We start from the raw sequence: 15768 nt of genomic DNA on the forward strand, positions 1-15768 counted from the left end.
TGGAGAAGGAGGAAGTGTTACATCTCCATCCATCACCATCCATGGAACCATGTGTCCTAGGGAGACAAAAACCACACTGCGTAGCAGAGGATACTGTCCCATTCCAGTTCCACCAGCAGGAAGAAGTTTGGAGTGACCACATCCAGAGGAAGGAGAGGAGCCGAATTCCCCGGGATCCGATATCAGCGACACACTCGTAGGGACCTCCAGCAATCCAGCTGTGGTACCACGCACTGGTTAGAGTCTCACCATCCCTTGGACACACAGCCGTCATCTGGGTGGATGCATCTCTACAGCGACAAGATGCAGTTTGGTAATTTCCAAGCTCAGGCTCAGTGCAGGGATTATGGTGGAAGCGTCCACGCACACACAGTTCGTTTGCACCAAACTTAGAAAGGCAGATACAGTCACTTGAAGGCACCAGTGCCCAACAGATTCAGCTTTTTGAACCATTATGTGACATGCAGAAGTAGTGCTGTTGCTTTAAAAGCATTCAGCAACTATTAGAAGTAACAAACACATGAGACAGGAAGTGTTGGGCTCCCAAAGCATCCAGCAACCAGAGGGGTTAACACAGTCACAGGAGAAGGGGAGTGTTTTAGCAGAGCCCCAGGGGGATTGTGGGGAAGTTGTTTTATCTGGCTGGAGCCGAAGAGAACGGCGGTGTGTGTGTTCTGCATCTGACAGAAGAGCCCCTGCATGTGAAAAAGATTCAAGTCAGGAGTGAAGCTAAGCACAGGTCAGGTAGAGTTCCTGAACTAGCAGTGCAGACTATTATCAAGCAGAAAGATGAGGACTGTAAGAAATGGTGTCACAGGGATCATCTCCCTCAGCAAACCTTCCACCTCTCCTCCATCTCACTGTGCTGTAAAGAATGCTGTGTTCATTAATGTGCCTTTGCAATAGAACTGTGCTGTCCTGTACTACTGGGAAGACTGTGAACTGCTGTGCTGCTAAGGAAACTGTATTGTTTGTCACTGGAGCCTGTTGCTCATAAGACTTAACTTGCACTGGCTGTGCGGCTTCTTATTAAATACTACTGTTCTACCATTTATGAGGACTCGTCAAGTGTGTCTGGTCAGCAAGTGAAACAACCTATGTGTCTGTGCCTGAGGGTCAATACCCCTGTGTGCCTGACAGAAGCTGCAGCACATGGTCTATGGTCGCCCTCGAGTAACGGTTCTGTTATAACCCTCCTGTTTGTTTTTTCCATCTTGTGTTTTGCGGTCACGTGACCACCTGCCTTTATATTCCAGCTCCGCCCTTTTGGCTGTGCTGGACTTCAATGTTGTTTGACTGTTTTGCTAGCTAGGTGCTTCTGTGCCTTTCTCTGTCAGTTCGCTTGGTCCTATTGGGACCTCTACTACCTTTTTGTCAGTTTATCTTTTTGTGTTCTGCAACAACTTCTCTGTTTAGGAGGTGTCCCATTTTTGTTCCAGTCCTTAGTTCTTTTAGGGACCCCTCCCCTATATGCTTTAGGTCTTCGTTCAGACTAGCCGAGGACTAAGGCGGGTCTGTTCGCAAGGAACAGGCGGCCCACTACATCGTAGGGATTCAGCTTAGTCTTACTGTAAGGACAGCTTTCCCCCTTCTTTCCTTAGTACATGTTGCAGATCATAACAGGTTCCCCCAGGATTCCAAAGAATTCATGAAATCCGTCTCACCCTATCTGAACCTAGCAGCGTTCGTGTAACATTGGTGGCCTGTACGGGGAGTCCTGAGCGGGGAATTAGCGTGTAGAGGGAGAAGAGGAAAAGTGTCTGGAAAAACACAGCAGCACAGCAATTCAATTCTGCTACACCAGTTAAAGGGAACCAGCCCTAAAGAAAACTCACTAGCAGCAATGGATGTGGAAATACAAATGGACAGAATTAGTGAGATGCTTCTTCAGTTAACCTGTGAAGAATTGAGAACAGCAGCAGAACATATAAAGATGTCAGAAGAACAGATTTCTAAAGCACACAACTGCAGGGAACTGTTAGCTGCCATTAATTAAAAAATGGATGAGCTGGGGGAGAAAGAAGCTGAAGACGTCATGGGGACATTCCTCCAGGAACTAACACAGTTTCTAACCAGGTTGAAGTTGAAGGATGGAGGGGCGGCACCAATTACCAAAAATGGGAATCCCCGTTAACAGACTGAACTACAGGAATTGAAAGAACAATTCAAAGGCCTAACAACAGCCCTGCAGGAATCGACTAAAACCTCTGAACGGGTGCTAGACTCAGACAGGACCTTTAACCTGCTTGGGTAAGATAAATCAGGGAGACAGTCCTCTCTAACACCACAAATCATCTTAAGGAAAGAATTCAAGATCCTGGGACAGATGTGCATACTGCACATGCACGACTCTAGTGCGTTCCACAGACCGGAAGTTGTCATTTTTATCGTCCTGCACAGGATATGACGTCATACCCGGAAGTAAATGCTGTTTTCAGCATGCAGCACATGTATAAGAGGCACTGCAGCAATGGGTACTACTAACCAGCCACTAAAGCATATCCAACGAATGGGGGCATGATTATAGGCACTTTACTCCCCTGATGATCAAAGGGAAACGTGTCGGGAGCCTGCCTGCGTTGAGACTGCATACCCATCATTAATGGAGGATCAGATAAGTTGAAAAATTTCCTCTATGATTATATAATAATGTTTAATGCCACAAAATAGTTTATTCAGTTGTGGATATAATGAATACATTCTCGCTGTTGTTGTTGTTCTATATGGTTGGCTGAGTTGCTTTATATACTTACTAGCATATACCTTTCCCATATGCTGTGTATTGTATTTACATCAATACCTTATCTTATTTGGCTGAATTATGGATGGGTAATAGCTAGAGAGGACATGGTTGTTTGGTGAATTATACCAGTGAGATTATCTTTGTTAGTATTCATCATTTACCTGAGAAATTATTTCTTCAAAGGTCTTGTGTGACCTATTTCTTATATAGGAACACCATCAGGATAAGGATAAGTTTCCTATTGTGTCTTAATATTTTTGTACTTTGGTACTTCTTGTACTTATGCATGCACTTTGCACCTTTTTTTGAACCTTTTTTAAAATAATACTGAATAAAGGTTATGTTTTACCCTCTTGCTATTTATTACAGAAAGGCTACCAGTCAGATGAGATCGTTGAGGGGGTGGTGAAAGCGATCAGCCCAGGACTGAACCTCCGTAGTATTAAATGAAGAGTCAACTGACCTTGCAACAGCTGAAGATGATTTTAAAAGGGCACTATAAAGAAGAGAGTGCTTCAGAATTTTTCCACCGACTCATTAACCTCTCACAGGAAAATAATGAATTACCCCAAAGTTTCTTGTTCAGAGCAATTGAACTGAAGGATAGACTGTTATTTGCATCCAGAAATGTAGAAGCAGAAGAGAAGTTTGATGCTGGATTAGTCCAGAAGAAGTTCTTAAGATCATTGGGAATGGGGTTAATCAACAAAGACATCAAGTTGCAGCTGAAACATTACCTAGAAGATCCTGGCATTCTGGAAGAAGTCCTAATTGAAAAAATGAATGAGGCAGCTAGTTTGGAGTCAGAGAGCGAACAGAAGTTAAAGAAAGGCTCTGCTCATAAAATCCCCAAAATGAGTCAGGTGAAGTTGGAGACCCCCAGTGGTCAGTCCGAATATCATCATGGAGACCCTCCAGTGATGCCTCTGAGAGGGAACCTTAAATCACCAACAAAAGAGATAACCACCAGCGCTGACTGGGAGGAAGTAATAGGAGAACTGCGTGCTGAGTTGATTAAGGTTAAAAAGTTGATTTGTTCCAGGCCAGAACCGGTATCCCTCAGACCCAGGAGTGGGTTCCAAAACAGAAGATACCCGGCTTGTGAAGCGTGCCGTTCATCAGAGTACGGTGTGTGTCCACTGTCTAAGATGTGGTGAGGAAGGACATTATGCCAAGGAATGCCAATGGTCACGGTCATTTGGGTTAAAAGGCAGGAGGTTGCCAGTGCGAGGCGACTGGTAAATATGACACGGAGGAGGCCCCAGAAGCAAATCCAAATCTCACCAAACCCCAGAACAGCACATGAGGTAAAACGGCTGCGTCAGTACTATCCCCAAGTGTGTTCCCGTCTACAACAGCTGCAAGAGAGACAGGGGCATCAGTTACTTATTGCCCAGTGTGGAGGTCAAATGATGTACTCCTGGGATGAGGATTCCTTGGTCAGTAAAGATAGCCTCATCAGCCTAATCGGTGAAAGGTGCTTTATACAGTGCCAGCTAGATGGACTCCAGGTAAAAGCACTGTGGGACACAGGAGCCCAAGCGAGCCTTTTAAATGAAGAATGGAGAAGGCGTTGCCTGCCACATACCTGCCTTCGGTCGCTAAAAGAACTCTTAGGACCAGTGGAACTCCACGGCACAGTTGTCCACCAGACTGAAAGCCCTTTCATAGGCTGGGTAGAAGTAAATTTCCAACTGAGGGCCACGAAGAACAGCAACACAATTGAGCTTTTCGTACCTTTTCTTGTGACCAGTGATCAGAACGTGGCAGAAGATCCTATCCTGGGTTATAATGTAATCAGTGAGGTCATCACGAAACACAAGTCAGGGACACTGGTGGTGGATGCAATTGCTCCATCAGTTGCCATACCCAACGCCATGGTGGAAAATGTGAAGAAAGCACAGAATACAATGAACCTAAAAGAGGTCAAGGTAGGCTGGCACCCAACCATCATCCCTGCAAACCAAATGGTGGGTGTGAGGTGTGGAGTCCAGGTAGAACCGGGAAGAAAAGTCCAGAAAAGACTGTGCAAGCCAAAAGACTCCTCAGAACTTCCAGAAGGCCTAGTTCAAGGTGAGACTGTGCTTACGATTCCAACTGGTGGGTTTGTTCGAGTGACGGCACCGGTGATGAATACTACAAAACACGAAATTAGACTGGATCCAAAGACTGTGTTAGGTCACATTGAAACCGTTGAAACGGTATATCCAGCCAGTGTGAGACCCACCCAGGGGTCTACCATGAATTCAGTCTCCCCACCAAGGAACAGGAGTTGCACAGGGAAGGAAATTGCACGACCCACCTCAGGGTCCTGGGATACCCCAGTATCCCTGGAACACTTGTGTGCTGAAGACCGAGCGATAGCAAAACAGATGCTGAGAGAAGAGTGTCATGCATTCTCTAAAGATGACTCTGATATAGGCTGTATCCCGTCGTTGCAATTGAAAATCAATTTGAAAGACACAACCCCAGTTCCAGAAGTTACATGTCTGTGCCGAAACCATTACACAGTGAAGTGAAAGAGTATTTACAAGATCTAATCAACAGAGGTTATGCAAGGACAGAGCAAGAGTAAGGAGTATTATGATTGAAAATGTTATGGAGCAGAATTGGCACCGGGAAGTCGGGTGCTAGTGAAGAACGTACGTGAGAAGGACGGTCCAGGAAAACTTTGCTCGTACTGGGAAGACAAGGTGTATGTAGTCGTAAAGAGGAAAGCTGATGACAGCCCAGTGTATGAAATCCGATTGGAAATGGGAGACAAGAAAACCAGATTAGTCCATCGGAATTTACTACTACCCTGTGATTATCTCCCACAACAACAAGACTTCCCAGAAGTAGACCGATATAGTCCGAGATCAACTAAGGGACTACCACAGATTGAAGCTCCGGAGAGTGAACTAAGTCCTGAGGCTCCAGAGTTCATACCAAGGAGTACAGATGAAGTCCAATTCAGATCTGATGATCGAACAACGGCCCCTGAAGAGACCGATCGACGCTTAGGAGGAGGGGAATTACCAGACCGTGCGGAAACAAGCGACTCAGGATAAGTACAGGAACTTACAGAGGCAGCTCCAAGAGCATCCGAGGAAGCACGGGAAATGAGTGCGGCGGAAGAAACTTCTGTGACCGAAGAACCTGTGGTCTCTGAGGAACGACCCACCAGGAGGATGTCGACTCGAGAAGTGAGGAGGCCGGTGATGCTGACGTATGAGACACTTAGTGAACCGAGTCAAGTGCCAAGGACTGTCGACTGGAAACAGGTATCTCTGCCTGTGGACCAGGTAAGCCCACTTGAGTGGTATTCATCACCGAGAGGCAGTATGTAAGATGTTGCCTACTGGAAAGACTTGTTTTCATGCTTTGACTTTCCTTAAAAGACTTTGTAGAAACAAAGAACTGTTAAAGCATAAATAAGAGAGCTGGTTGAAGACGTACGAAAAGCTCCAGCTGAAGAGATGCTGATTGTTTTAATTGTGTTAATTGTTTATTTCTTACAGGCGTCCTACAAGAAAAAGGTCATAAGAATAGGTTGTTATCAATGTTTATGAACGTTATACCAATTTGTCAATTCCAATTTGTATATAAAGCTATCCAACTTTCACCACTGTCTCAGAATTGGTCAGATTGACCAATTAAGACGAATGTCGAGGACGACATTCAAAAATGAGGGAAGAGTGTGACATATTGAAGTAGTGCTTTGCTTTAAAAGCATTCAGCAACTATTAGAAGAAACACAAGCACATGAGACAGGAAGTGTTGTGCTCCAGAAGCATCCAGCAACTAGAGGGGTTAACACAGTCACAGGAGAAGGGGAGTGTTTTAGCAGAGCCCCAGAAGGATTGTGAGGAAGTTGTTTACTGTCTGGCTGGAGCCGAAGAGAAAGGTGGTGTGTGTGTTCTGCATCTGACAGAAGCGCCCCTGCATGTGAAAAAGATTCAAATCAGGAGTGACGCTAAGCACAGGTCAGGTAGAGTTCCTGAACTAGCAGTGCACAGTATTGTCAAGCAGAAAGATAAGGACTGTAAGAAATGATGTCACAGGGATTATCTCCGTCAGCAAATCCTCCCTCCTCATCCATCTCACTGTGCTGTATTGATTGCTGTGTTCATTAATGTACCTTTGTATTAGAACTGTGCTGTCCTGTACTACTGGGAAGACTGTGAACTGCTGTGCTGCTAAGGAAACTGTACTGTTTGTCACTGGAGCCAGTTGCTTATAAGACTTAACTTGCACTAGCTGTGCGGCTTCTTATTAAATGCTACTTTTCTACCGTTTATGAGGGCTCTTGTCAAGTGTGTCTGGTCAGCAAGTGAAACAACCTATGTGTCTGCGCCTGAGGGTCAATACCCCAGTGTGCCTGAGAGGAGCTGCATGTAACCTGTCTTGCACCTATCTGAACCTAGCGTCGTGTGTGCAACAATTAGTGCCTTATAGAGGTCACAGCATTAAGTTTAGGACATAGTGATAGATAGGAACATTAAGGCAGATATAGTATTAGATATATTGTACATTATAGGAACAGGATAGGATACAGTTAAATGTTTGAGACAAGCCCAGCATGGGAAAAGGTGGGGTCAAGCAAAAAAGTGAAGCATTTCTTGGATTAGTCAGATAGTGTTAGTGTGTGTTAAGTTTGTGTCAAGTGGAAGTTCAGGTGCAAGTGGGCTGGAGGCAGGTCGAGCACATAGCTTTCTGACAGCATGAGGTCTTACTAAATTTCCTGCAGACATTTCTGTAATGTCCGTAGCCTATGGCCCGAATCAGGCACTGGGAAGTGTGCCTTATTCCCTTCCATATAAAGGAAGCTGAATGGCAAAATGTGATGGAAATGTAACGAATCTCGGAAGTGCTGTGGTGCCAGACAGGAGATCACTGGGGCTGACAGGAGGATCAAGCATAGGAATAATCAGAGCTGTACATAAGCAGAGCTGTACAGTGTTGATGAAACTGGAATTGGAGGGTGCCATACGGCACCACAGCACTCCCGATAGTCATTACATTTCCCTCATGCGTTTTGGGTATGGATGGGAATAAGGCACACTTCCCAGTGCATAGTTCGGGCCATTGTCCCCGGACATTACAGGGATGTCCGCAGGAAATTCGGTACGACCTCATGCTGTCAGAATGCTATGTGCTCCATGTGCCTCCAGCCCACTGCCACCTGAACTTCCACTTGACACGAACCTCACTCACTAACACTGACTTCACTGTACCCTATCCTGTTCCTATACTGAACGCTATATTTTACACACTAATAGGCCCACCATTGCCTATCTATCACTAACTAAGCCCTATACTATGTCCTAAACTGTCCCTACCCTTGAGCGGAGTGTACCACGTTACCTTAGGCATTACCAATACAGGACCAACACAGCAGCATCAGTTCTTATAACACTCTATGCATTTTTTGCATTATAGAATAAAACACAATGCAACCACATATCAGTATTCACACTACAATTGATGTCTTCAGGGGAAGGTATATGACAGTCCCTGTCTCACCCTTCATACCTCCTGTCTGTAAATATGGTCGTCCTTGACCATAACGGAACCTCACACTACATACATTTAATGCACTAGGCAGGTGCACGACTAGATAAATTATGGTATCGTAGTCAATATTTCCGGTCCTACTGAGTAACACAGCACAGTGGTCCCGGTCAGGCCTGACTGGGTGTGTGTGTGAGTTAACTTGTTTCATTTTGTCGGTTGCCGGAAACTCACTCTCTGAATTCAACAGTAAAAGTTTATTTGGCAAGTTTGGTGTTGGCTGCTTTCCTTGGACACAGGTTTGCTGTATCCTGGGAATTCCACCCTTGGTAAGTAACACTGCTAACTGTCTTGGCCTCCCGCTTCCTACATATACATAGGGGAGGTCCAACAGAGTCACATATATGTATGTTCCCCACGCAGCTTCCTAATTTATCTCAGACCCCTGTACCTGCTGTTCAATATGTTCCTGCAAAATAGAAATCCAGGACTTCGTGGAGCTCAATCCATCGCTGAACGCTTCCTTGGGTCTCCACAGAATGTCTTTGGGGATGAGGTCGGAGCTCTCGAAGGCTTCTCTCAGGAGGTACTTTTCTACGCCATTCTGTGCAGAATAACAAACTATAGTCGGAATGTAGCCCCATCCGAGGGCAAGAAGTACAATGTACATAATAAAGCAGAATACCGCACCTTAGGTACCCGCAGCTCGGGGGGCAGAGAGAGGTAGTATGCAGTAAAGCGGTGATCCAGGAAAGGCACGCGAAGTTCAAGGCTGTCACAAAAAAAATTACAAAGAATGTGTATACAAAATGCTCTGCATAATAGTAATGTACGGTGTCAGGGCCGTCACAAGGGTGACACCGGGGAGATCACACCGTGCCGTCATTTTGTCAGGTATTCGCAAGCACACGATCCCGACTACTCATTACTAGTGTTGAGCGAGTATGCTCGACACTGCTTGTTACTCACCCGAGCATCACGCTACTCGGGATGTTCGGCGAGCACCGAGCATTTCCGGGTTACTCGGGCGGGAGCTCGGGTCTCCGCCCTGCACGTTTGGCGCTCTTTACAGAGCCAATGAACATGCAGGGATTGCCAGCCAGTCACTGTAATGCCGCAGCCATGTTGTTTGTGGGCATTACAGTGATTGGCTGGCAGCACAGCATCACCTCGAGTATTTAAAATCGGGCGCCGCCATCTTGGACACAGTTGCTCCGGATCAGCCAGTGTAGGGTCAGTGCTGCTGAGTTAGGGAGAGATATATAGTGCGAAATAGGTAGTGTAGGGTCTCTAAAGTCTGCCAAATCAAACAAACAGTCCTTCCCAGGACTAATATCCATCCCAGATATCAGGCAGGCAGGCAGGCAGGCTGTATAGGAGACGCAGTGGTTATACCAGCAAACACTGCATTAGTCCTGTGTGCTCCTGTTGGTCAAATTGCTAGACTTATCACCCCAGTCTCAGGGGCCAGGAAAAATAATTTTTTTTCCTCAGTCAGACTGTCCAAATACGCGTCTTATTAACCTTTTGGTATTCCCCCCAGCACAAAAAAAAATTGAGTGTGTCTGTGACTGTTCAGACACCAATATATCTGTTTAAAAGAGTCTGGTGTAGGCCAGAAAAATAGAAATGTGGTTTTGCAGTTCCACGGGTCAAATCTCTGTATTATCCTGTGTTTGGCATTTTTTGCCGTAAAAAAAAACTGTAATAGTGTCTCCCTGACTGGCCAGACACCAATATATCTGTTTAAAAGAGTCTGGTGTACGCCACATAACTATAACTGTGGTTTTGCAGTTCCACGGGTCAAATCTCTGTATTATCCTGTTTTTGGCATTTTTTGCCATAAAAAATACTGTAATAGTGTCTCCCTGACTGGTCAGACACCAATATATCTGTTTAAAAGAGTCTGGTGTAGGCCAGAAAAATAGAACTGTGGTTTTGCAGTTCCATGGGTCAAATCTCTGTATTATCCTGCTTTTGGCATTTTTTTGCCGCAAAAAAAACTGTAATAGTGTCTCCCTGACTGGTCAGACACCAATATATCTGTTTAAAAGAGTCTGGTGTACGCCACATAACTATAACTGTGGTTTTGCAGTTCCACGGGTCAAATCTCTGTATTATCCACTTTTGGGTCTCTTTTAAATAAAAAAAGCAGTTTGAGTGTGTCGCTGACTGTTCAGCCCCAAATATATCTGTTTAAAAAAGTCTGGTATACGCCAATAAATTAGAACTGTGGTTTTGCAGTTCCACGGTTCAAATCTCTGTATTATCCAGCTTTTGGCCTGTTTTACGTAAAAAAAAACAGTAATAGTGTCTCCCTGTCTGTTTAGTCACAAATATATCTGTTTAAAAGATTCTGGTTTAGGCCAGACAAAAAGAACTGTGGTTTTCCTCTTCTACGGTTCTAATCTCCTTTTCATTACTCTTTTTCCATTGATAGTGAGAGTGTAAGCTATTTTACTTCATTTACAATGGGCAAGGCGCGTGGCAAGGGACGTGGAACTGGACGTTCTGGTGATGGTGCATGAAGAGGACGGGGCCGTGGCCAAGGTGAAAATGTGCCACAACCAACAGCCACATCTTCTCGCTCCCACTTCTTGACCGAATTACTAGGGAAGCACACTACAACACCAGTATTGCGAACTGATCAGTGTGAACAGGTTATTAATTGGATAGCAGATAATACTTCCAGTTACCTGGGCACCACCACCTCCGGTCTGTCTTCCACACGGTCAAGTTTTAGTAGCCGTGAGTCTCGACCACATACTCCTCCTCACCCTGATGCTCCTTCCTCCCACCATGCCGAGTGTCATCAGACAGCAACTGATCCCACACTTGGACACTCTGAAGAGCTGTTCACTGGTCCATTTCCATATTTGTGCCCCTCGCCTGCTCCGCTTGAAGTGGTGGAAGAGGAGATCCCATGTAGCGATGCCCAAATATTTGAACAGCCACGGCCACAGGAAGTCGACGCTGGCAATTTGTCACAAGAGGTGGACGATGACAAGACACAATTGCCACAAAGTGAGGAGGAGGACCGTGGTGCAGAAGTGGAAGAGGAGGAGGTGGTGGATGATCTAGTAACTGACCCAACGTGGCAGGAGGACACGCAGAGCGAGGCCAGCAGCACACAGGGGGAGGGAGGCAGAGTACCCCAACTGGCAGGAAGAAGAAGTGTGGTGGCCGCACACAGAAGGCGGGCAACAGTTCCCCGTAACACCAACACGAGGGACGTTGCCAGTACAACCGGTAGGTCTTCCAGAGTCTGGAATTTTTTTAAAGACTCTGCTGATAACCCCAAAAAGGTCATTTGTACCACCTGCCATACCAGCATCAGCAGGGGTGACAAAACTACTAGCCTGACCACCACCAGCATGATCAGGCACATGGCAGCAAAGCACCCGACTTTGTGAGGCGAACCCCAGGGTCCACGACCAGTGTCAGCGGGTGTCACCACTGCTTCTTCCGCTGTTGTGCGTGTGATAGAACCCCCTGTTGTGTGTGCAAGGCAATCCCCTGTCCATACTGCATGCAAAGATGCCCCCTCCTCTCAGTCTTCACTTGTTATGGCAGTTTCTCAAGAAACAGCATCAACGTCCATGTCCACGTCCCACCGCAGCGTTCAATTCTCCATATCCCAGAGCTTTGAACGAAAGCGCAAATTCGCAGCCAATGCACCACAGGCCACAGTCCTAAATTCGCACATTTCGCACATCGACTGCTTGCGTTGGAAATGCTGCCTTTTAGGCTGGTGGAGACAGAATCCTTCCGCAACCTTATGCCGGTGGCCGTCCCTCGGTACTCGGTCCCCAGCCGGCACTATTTTGCCCGGTGTGCCATCCCCGCACTACAATAGCACGCGTCCCAAAACATCTGCCATGCCCTCAACAACGCAGTTACTGGGAGAGTCCACCTGACAACGGACACGTGGACAAGTGCTTGTGGCCAGGGACGGTACATCTCTCTGACGGCACACTGGGTAAACATAGTGGAAGCCGGGACCCAGTCGGACCTTGGGACGGAACACATACTCCCCACACCGAGGATTGCGGGCCCTATGTCAGTCAGAGTTGCCCCCACAGTGTACAGCTCCTGCGCATCATCCTCCTCCTCATGTTCAGCCTCCATCTCAGATATCACCACATCAGTTACAAGCTGGAAGCACTGCAGTACTGCCTCAGCCAAGCGGCAACACGTGTGAACACGTACCTGATGCAATGTCACAGGAGCGGAATCCCAAAAATGATTAATAGAAAAAAGAGGGGTCGTTCACTGGTCTATTCGGGTGCTCTGAAGAAAAAAGTAATCTAAATTGCAAAGAGAACTTCGGCACTCCATACATGAATATATAAGAAATATTATATCTAGACTGATGTCACTTTAAAAAATGAAGGTTTTTTGCGCATAATTTGGCCAATTTATGTGTGCCCATCAACCATGACAAGGTCACCTTCGTATGATGGGTAACTACGCTACGCTACCACTGGACATGCCACTCTTGGGCTGTTAGCCTGTATGGACAATATGTCTCTGCTTGGGCTTTAAACCTACAATGTATGGGCTGGTAGAGCTAGTTAAAACCACCTGTGAATGAATAGAAGGAATTCACAGGTGGTTTTAACTAGCTCTACCAGCCCATACATTGTAGGTTTAAAGCCCAAGCAGAGACATATTGTCCATACAGGCTTAAAGCCCAAGAGTGGCATATCCAGTGGTAGCGTAGCGTAGTTACCCATCATACGAAGGTGACCTTGTCGTGGTTGATGGGCACACATAAATTGGCCAAATTATGCGCAAAAAACCTTCATTTTGCAAAGTGACATCAGTCTAGCTATAATATTTCTTATATATTCATGTATGGAGTGCCGAAGTTTTCTTTGCAATTTAGATTACTTTTTTCTTCAGAGCACCCGAATAGACCAGTGAGCGACCCCTCTTTTTTCTAGACTCCACACATAAGACCTCAGGAGTGGATCTGGATGTCTGACATATGTACCATCCTGACAAACTTTGAGGAGTCCACCAAGATGGTGAGTGGCGATGACGCCATCATTAGTGTCAGCATCCCACTTGTCTGTCTTTTGCAACGCTCTCTGCAGAGAATTAAAGAGGATGCATTGCAGCCAGAGTATGATGAGATGGATCAAGAAGCCGTAGCGGGCGATTACACACAGCCCAGCCTCATCTCATCCCAATGTGCATTGGGGGACAATGAGTGAGAGGAGGAGGAGGAAGAGCAGGAGCTGGTATCATGCGCTGTAGACGGTAGTACCTGTACAACTGTCATACCGTCGGTTCAGCGTGGGTGGCCTGAGGACAGGGGGGAGGAGGAGGAGGAGAGCATGGTCAGTCGTCATCTTGGTGAGGACACGGAAGTCTTGCCCTTTACCAGTCTGGCACGCATGGCTGACTTTATGTTACGCTGCCTTAACCATGACCCTCGCGTTGTCAAAATGTTGGGTGACAGTCATTACTGGTTGGTGACACTTTTAGACCCCCGCTACAAGGAGAACTTTCACTCTCTTATTCCTGAGGTGGAGAGGTCTACAAAAATGGGGCAGTACCAGAAGGCCCTTGTTCAGAACTGTTAAAAAAATTCCCATCTGAACACGCTAGCGGCAGAGGTCACAGTTAGTTGCCCAACCAAGGCGTACAGGCGAGAGAGACACAACTCCAATCCAGCAGAGGCAGGGGAACACTGTCAACGTTCTGGGACAGTTTTCTGAGACCCGCCCAGCTTACAGGCCCTGAGGCGCGGGGTACTCTCACAAGGAGTGGAAAGTTTCAAAAGATGGTGAGGGAGTACGTTGCCGACCGTACCAGCGTCCTCCGTGATTCCTCTGTGCCTTTTAATTTTTGGGTATCCAAGCTGGACACCTGGAATGAACTCGCTCTGTACGCCTTGGAGGTCCTGGCCTGCCTTGCCGCTAGCGTGTTATCGGAGCGTGTTTTTAGTGCCGCTGGGGGAATTATAACAGATAAGCGCACTCGCCTGTCAACTGACAATGCTGACAAGCTGACCCTTATCAAAATGAACAAGGGCTGGATTGGGCCAGACTTCTCATCACCACCAAATGACAGCAGAGTAACATAGAGTCAAATCCACTGTGTTATTTTGGGAGGTGTACTCCCATGCACCGCTTCACACACATGGGTATACGCTTCCTCATTTCGGCTGTGTTTTGCTCTTCTCCTTATCCTCAGTCTCCACTACCACTATACCACCAGGGTGACCTTGGTCCGTGTTGCCAGCATTGCAAGTTCCTCCGTCATAATTTTTGGCAGCTTTTGCTTGGAAGGCATAGGCAAAGACTATGGGAGACCCACTCCCCAATAATGAGAATAATGTTTTTAAGATGCTGTACTGCATGGCTCTTGTTTGCCAGCATTGCAAGTTCCTCCATCCTAATTTTTGGCAGCTTTTGCTTGGAAGGCATAGGCAAAGACTATGGGAGACCCACTCCCCAATAATGGGAATAATGTTTTTAAGATGCTGTACTGCATGGCTCTTCCAAGGGGCATTTAAACCGTCTTGTTAAGCTACTGCAACCTCCACGTCCCTTCCAAGGGGCATTAAAACTGTCTTGTTAAGCTACTGCGACCTCCACCACTTTCCCCAGTGGCATTAAAACCGTCTTGTTCAGCTACTGCGACCTCCACCATTCTTCCAAGGGGCATTAAAACCGTCTTGTTAAGCTACTGCAACCTCCTTGTCTCTTCCAAGGGGCATTAAAACCGTCTGGTTAAGCTACTGCAACCTCCACGTCTCTTCCAAGGGGCATTAAAACTGTCTTGTTAAGCTACTGCAACCTCCACGTCTCTTCCAAGGGGCATTAAAACCGTCTTGTTAAGCTACTGCAACCTCCACGTCTCTTCCAAGGGGCATTAAAACCGTCTTGTTAAGCTACTGCAACCTCCACGTCTCTTCCAAGGGGCATTAAAACCGTCTTGTTAAGCTACTGCAACCTCCACGTCTCTTCCAAGGGGCATTAAAACCATCTTGTTAAGCTACTGCGACCTCCATGTCTCTTCCAAGGGGCATTAAAACTGTCTTGTTAAGCTACTGCGACCTCCACCACTTTTCCCAGGGGCATTGATATTGTCTTTTTATTCCACTGCGACCTCCACCATTCTTCCAAGGGGCATTAAAACCGTCTTGTTAAACTGCTGCGACCTCCACCACTATTCCCAGGGGCATTGATATTGTCTTTTTATTCCACTGCGACCACCACCATTCTTTCCAGGGGCATTAAAACCGTCTTGTTAAGCTACTGCGACCTCCACCACTTTTCCCAGGGGCATTGATATTGTCTTTTTATTCCACTGCGACCTCCACCATTCTTCCAAGGGGCATTAAAAGCGTCTTGTTAAACTGCTGCGACCTCCACCACTATTCCCAGGGGCATTGATATTGTCTTTTATTCCACTGAGACCTCCACGTCTCTTCCAAGGGGCATTAAAACCGTCTTGTTAAGCTACTGAAACCTCCACGTCTCTTCCAAGGGGCATTAAAACCGTCTTGTTAAGCTACT

At 46.5% G+C, this 15768-nt stretch overlaps 1 protein-coding gene across 1 annotated transcript in view; it reads right to left on the reverse strand.

The window, feature by feature from the left end:
* Positions 1 to 15768, reverse strand: part of LOC141264166 (asparagine synthetase [glutamine-hydrolyzing]-like) — a 237247-nt gene that overhangs the window by 43729 nt on the left and 177750 nt on the right. The window contains exons 10-11 of the mRNA XM_073676476.1: positions 8927 to 9008; positions 8688 to 8840 (exon numbers count right to left, since the gene is read on the reverse strand). Coding sequence (XP_073532577.1) covers positions 8688 to 8840; positions 8927 to 9008 — 235 coding nt within the window. The remainder of the gene's footprint in view (positions 1 to 8687; positions 8841 to 8926; positions 9009 to 15768) is intronic.

Source organism: Phyllobates terribilis, unplaced genomic scaffold (genome assembly GCF_046119375.1).
Source record: "Phyllobates terribilis strain yellow unplaced genomic scaffold, ASM4611937v1 Scaffold_4__5_contigs__length_816908805, whole genome shotgun sequence".
In the NCBI taxonomy this organism is placed as follows: domain Eukaryota; kingdom Metazoa; phylum Chordata; class Amphibia; order Anura; family Dendrobatidae; genus Phyllobates; species Phyllobates terribilis.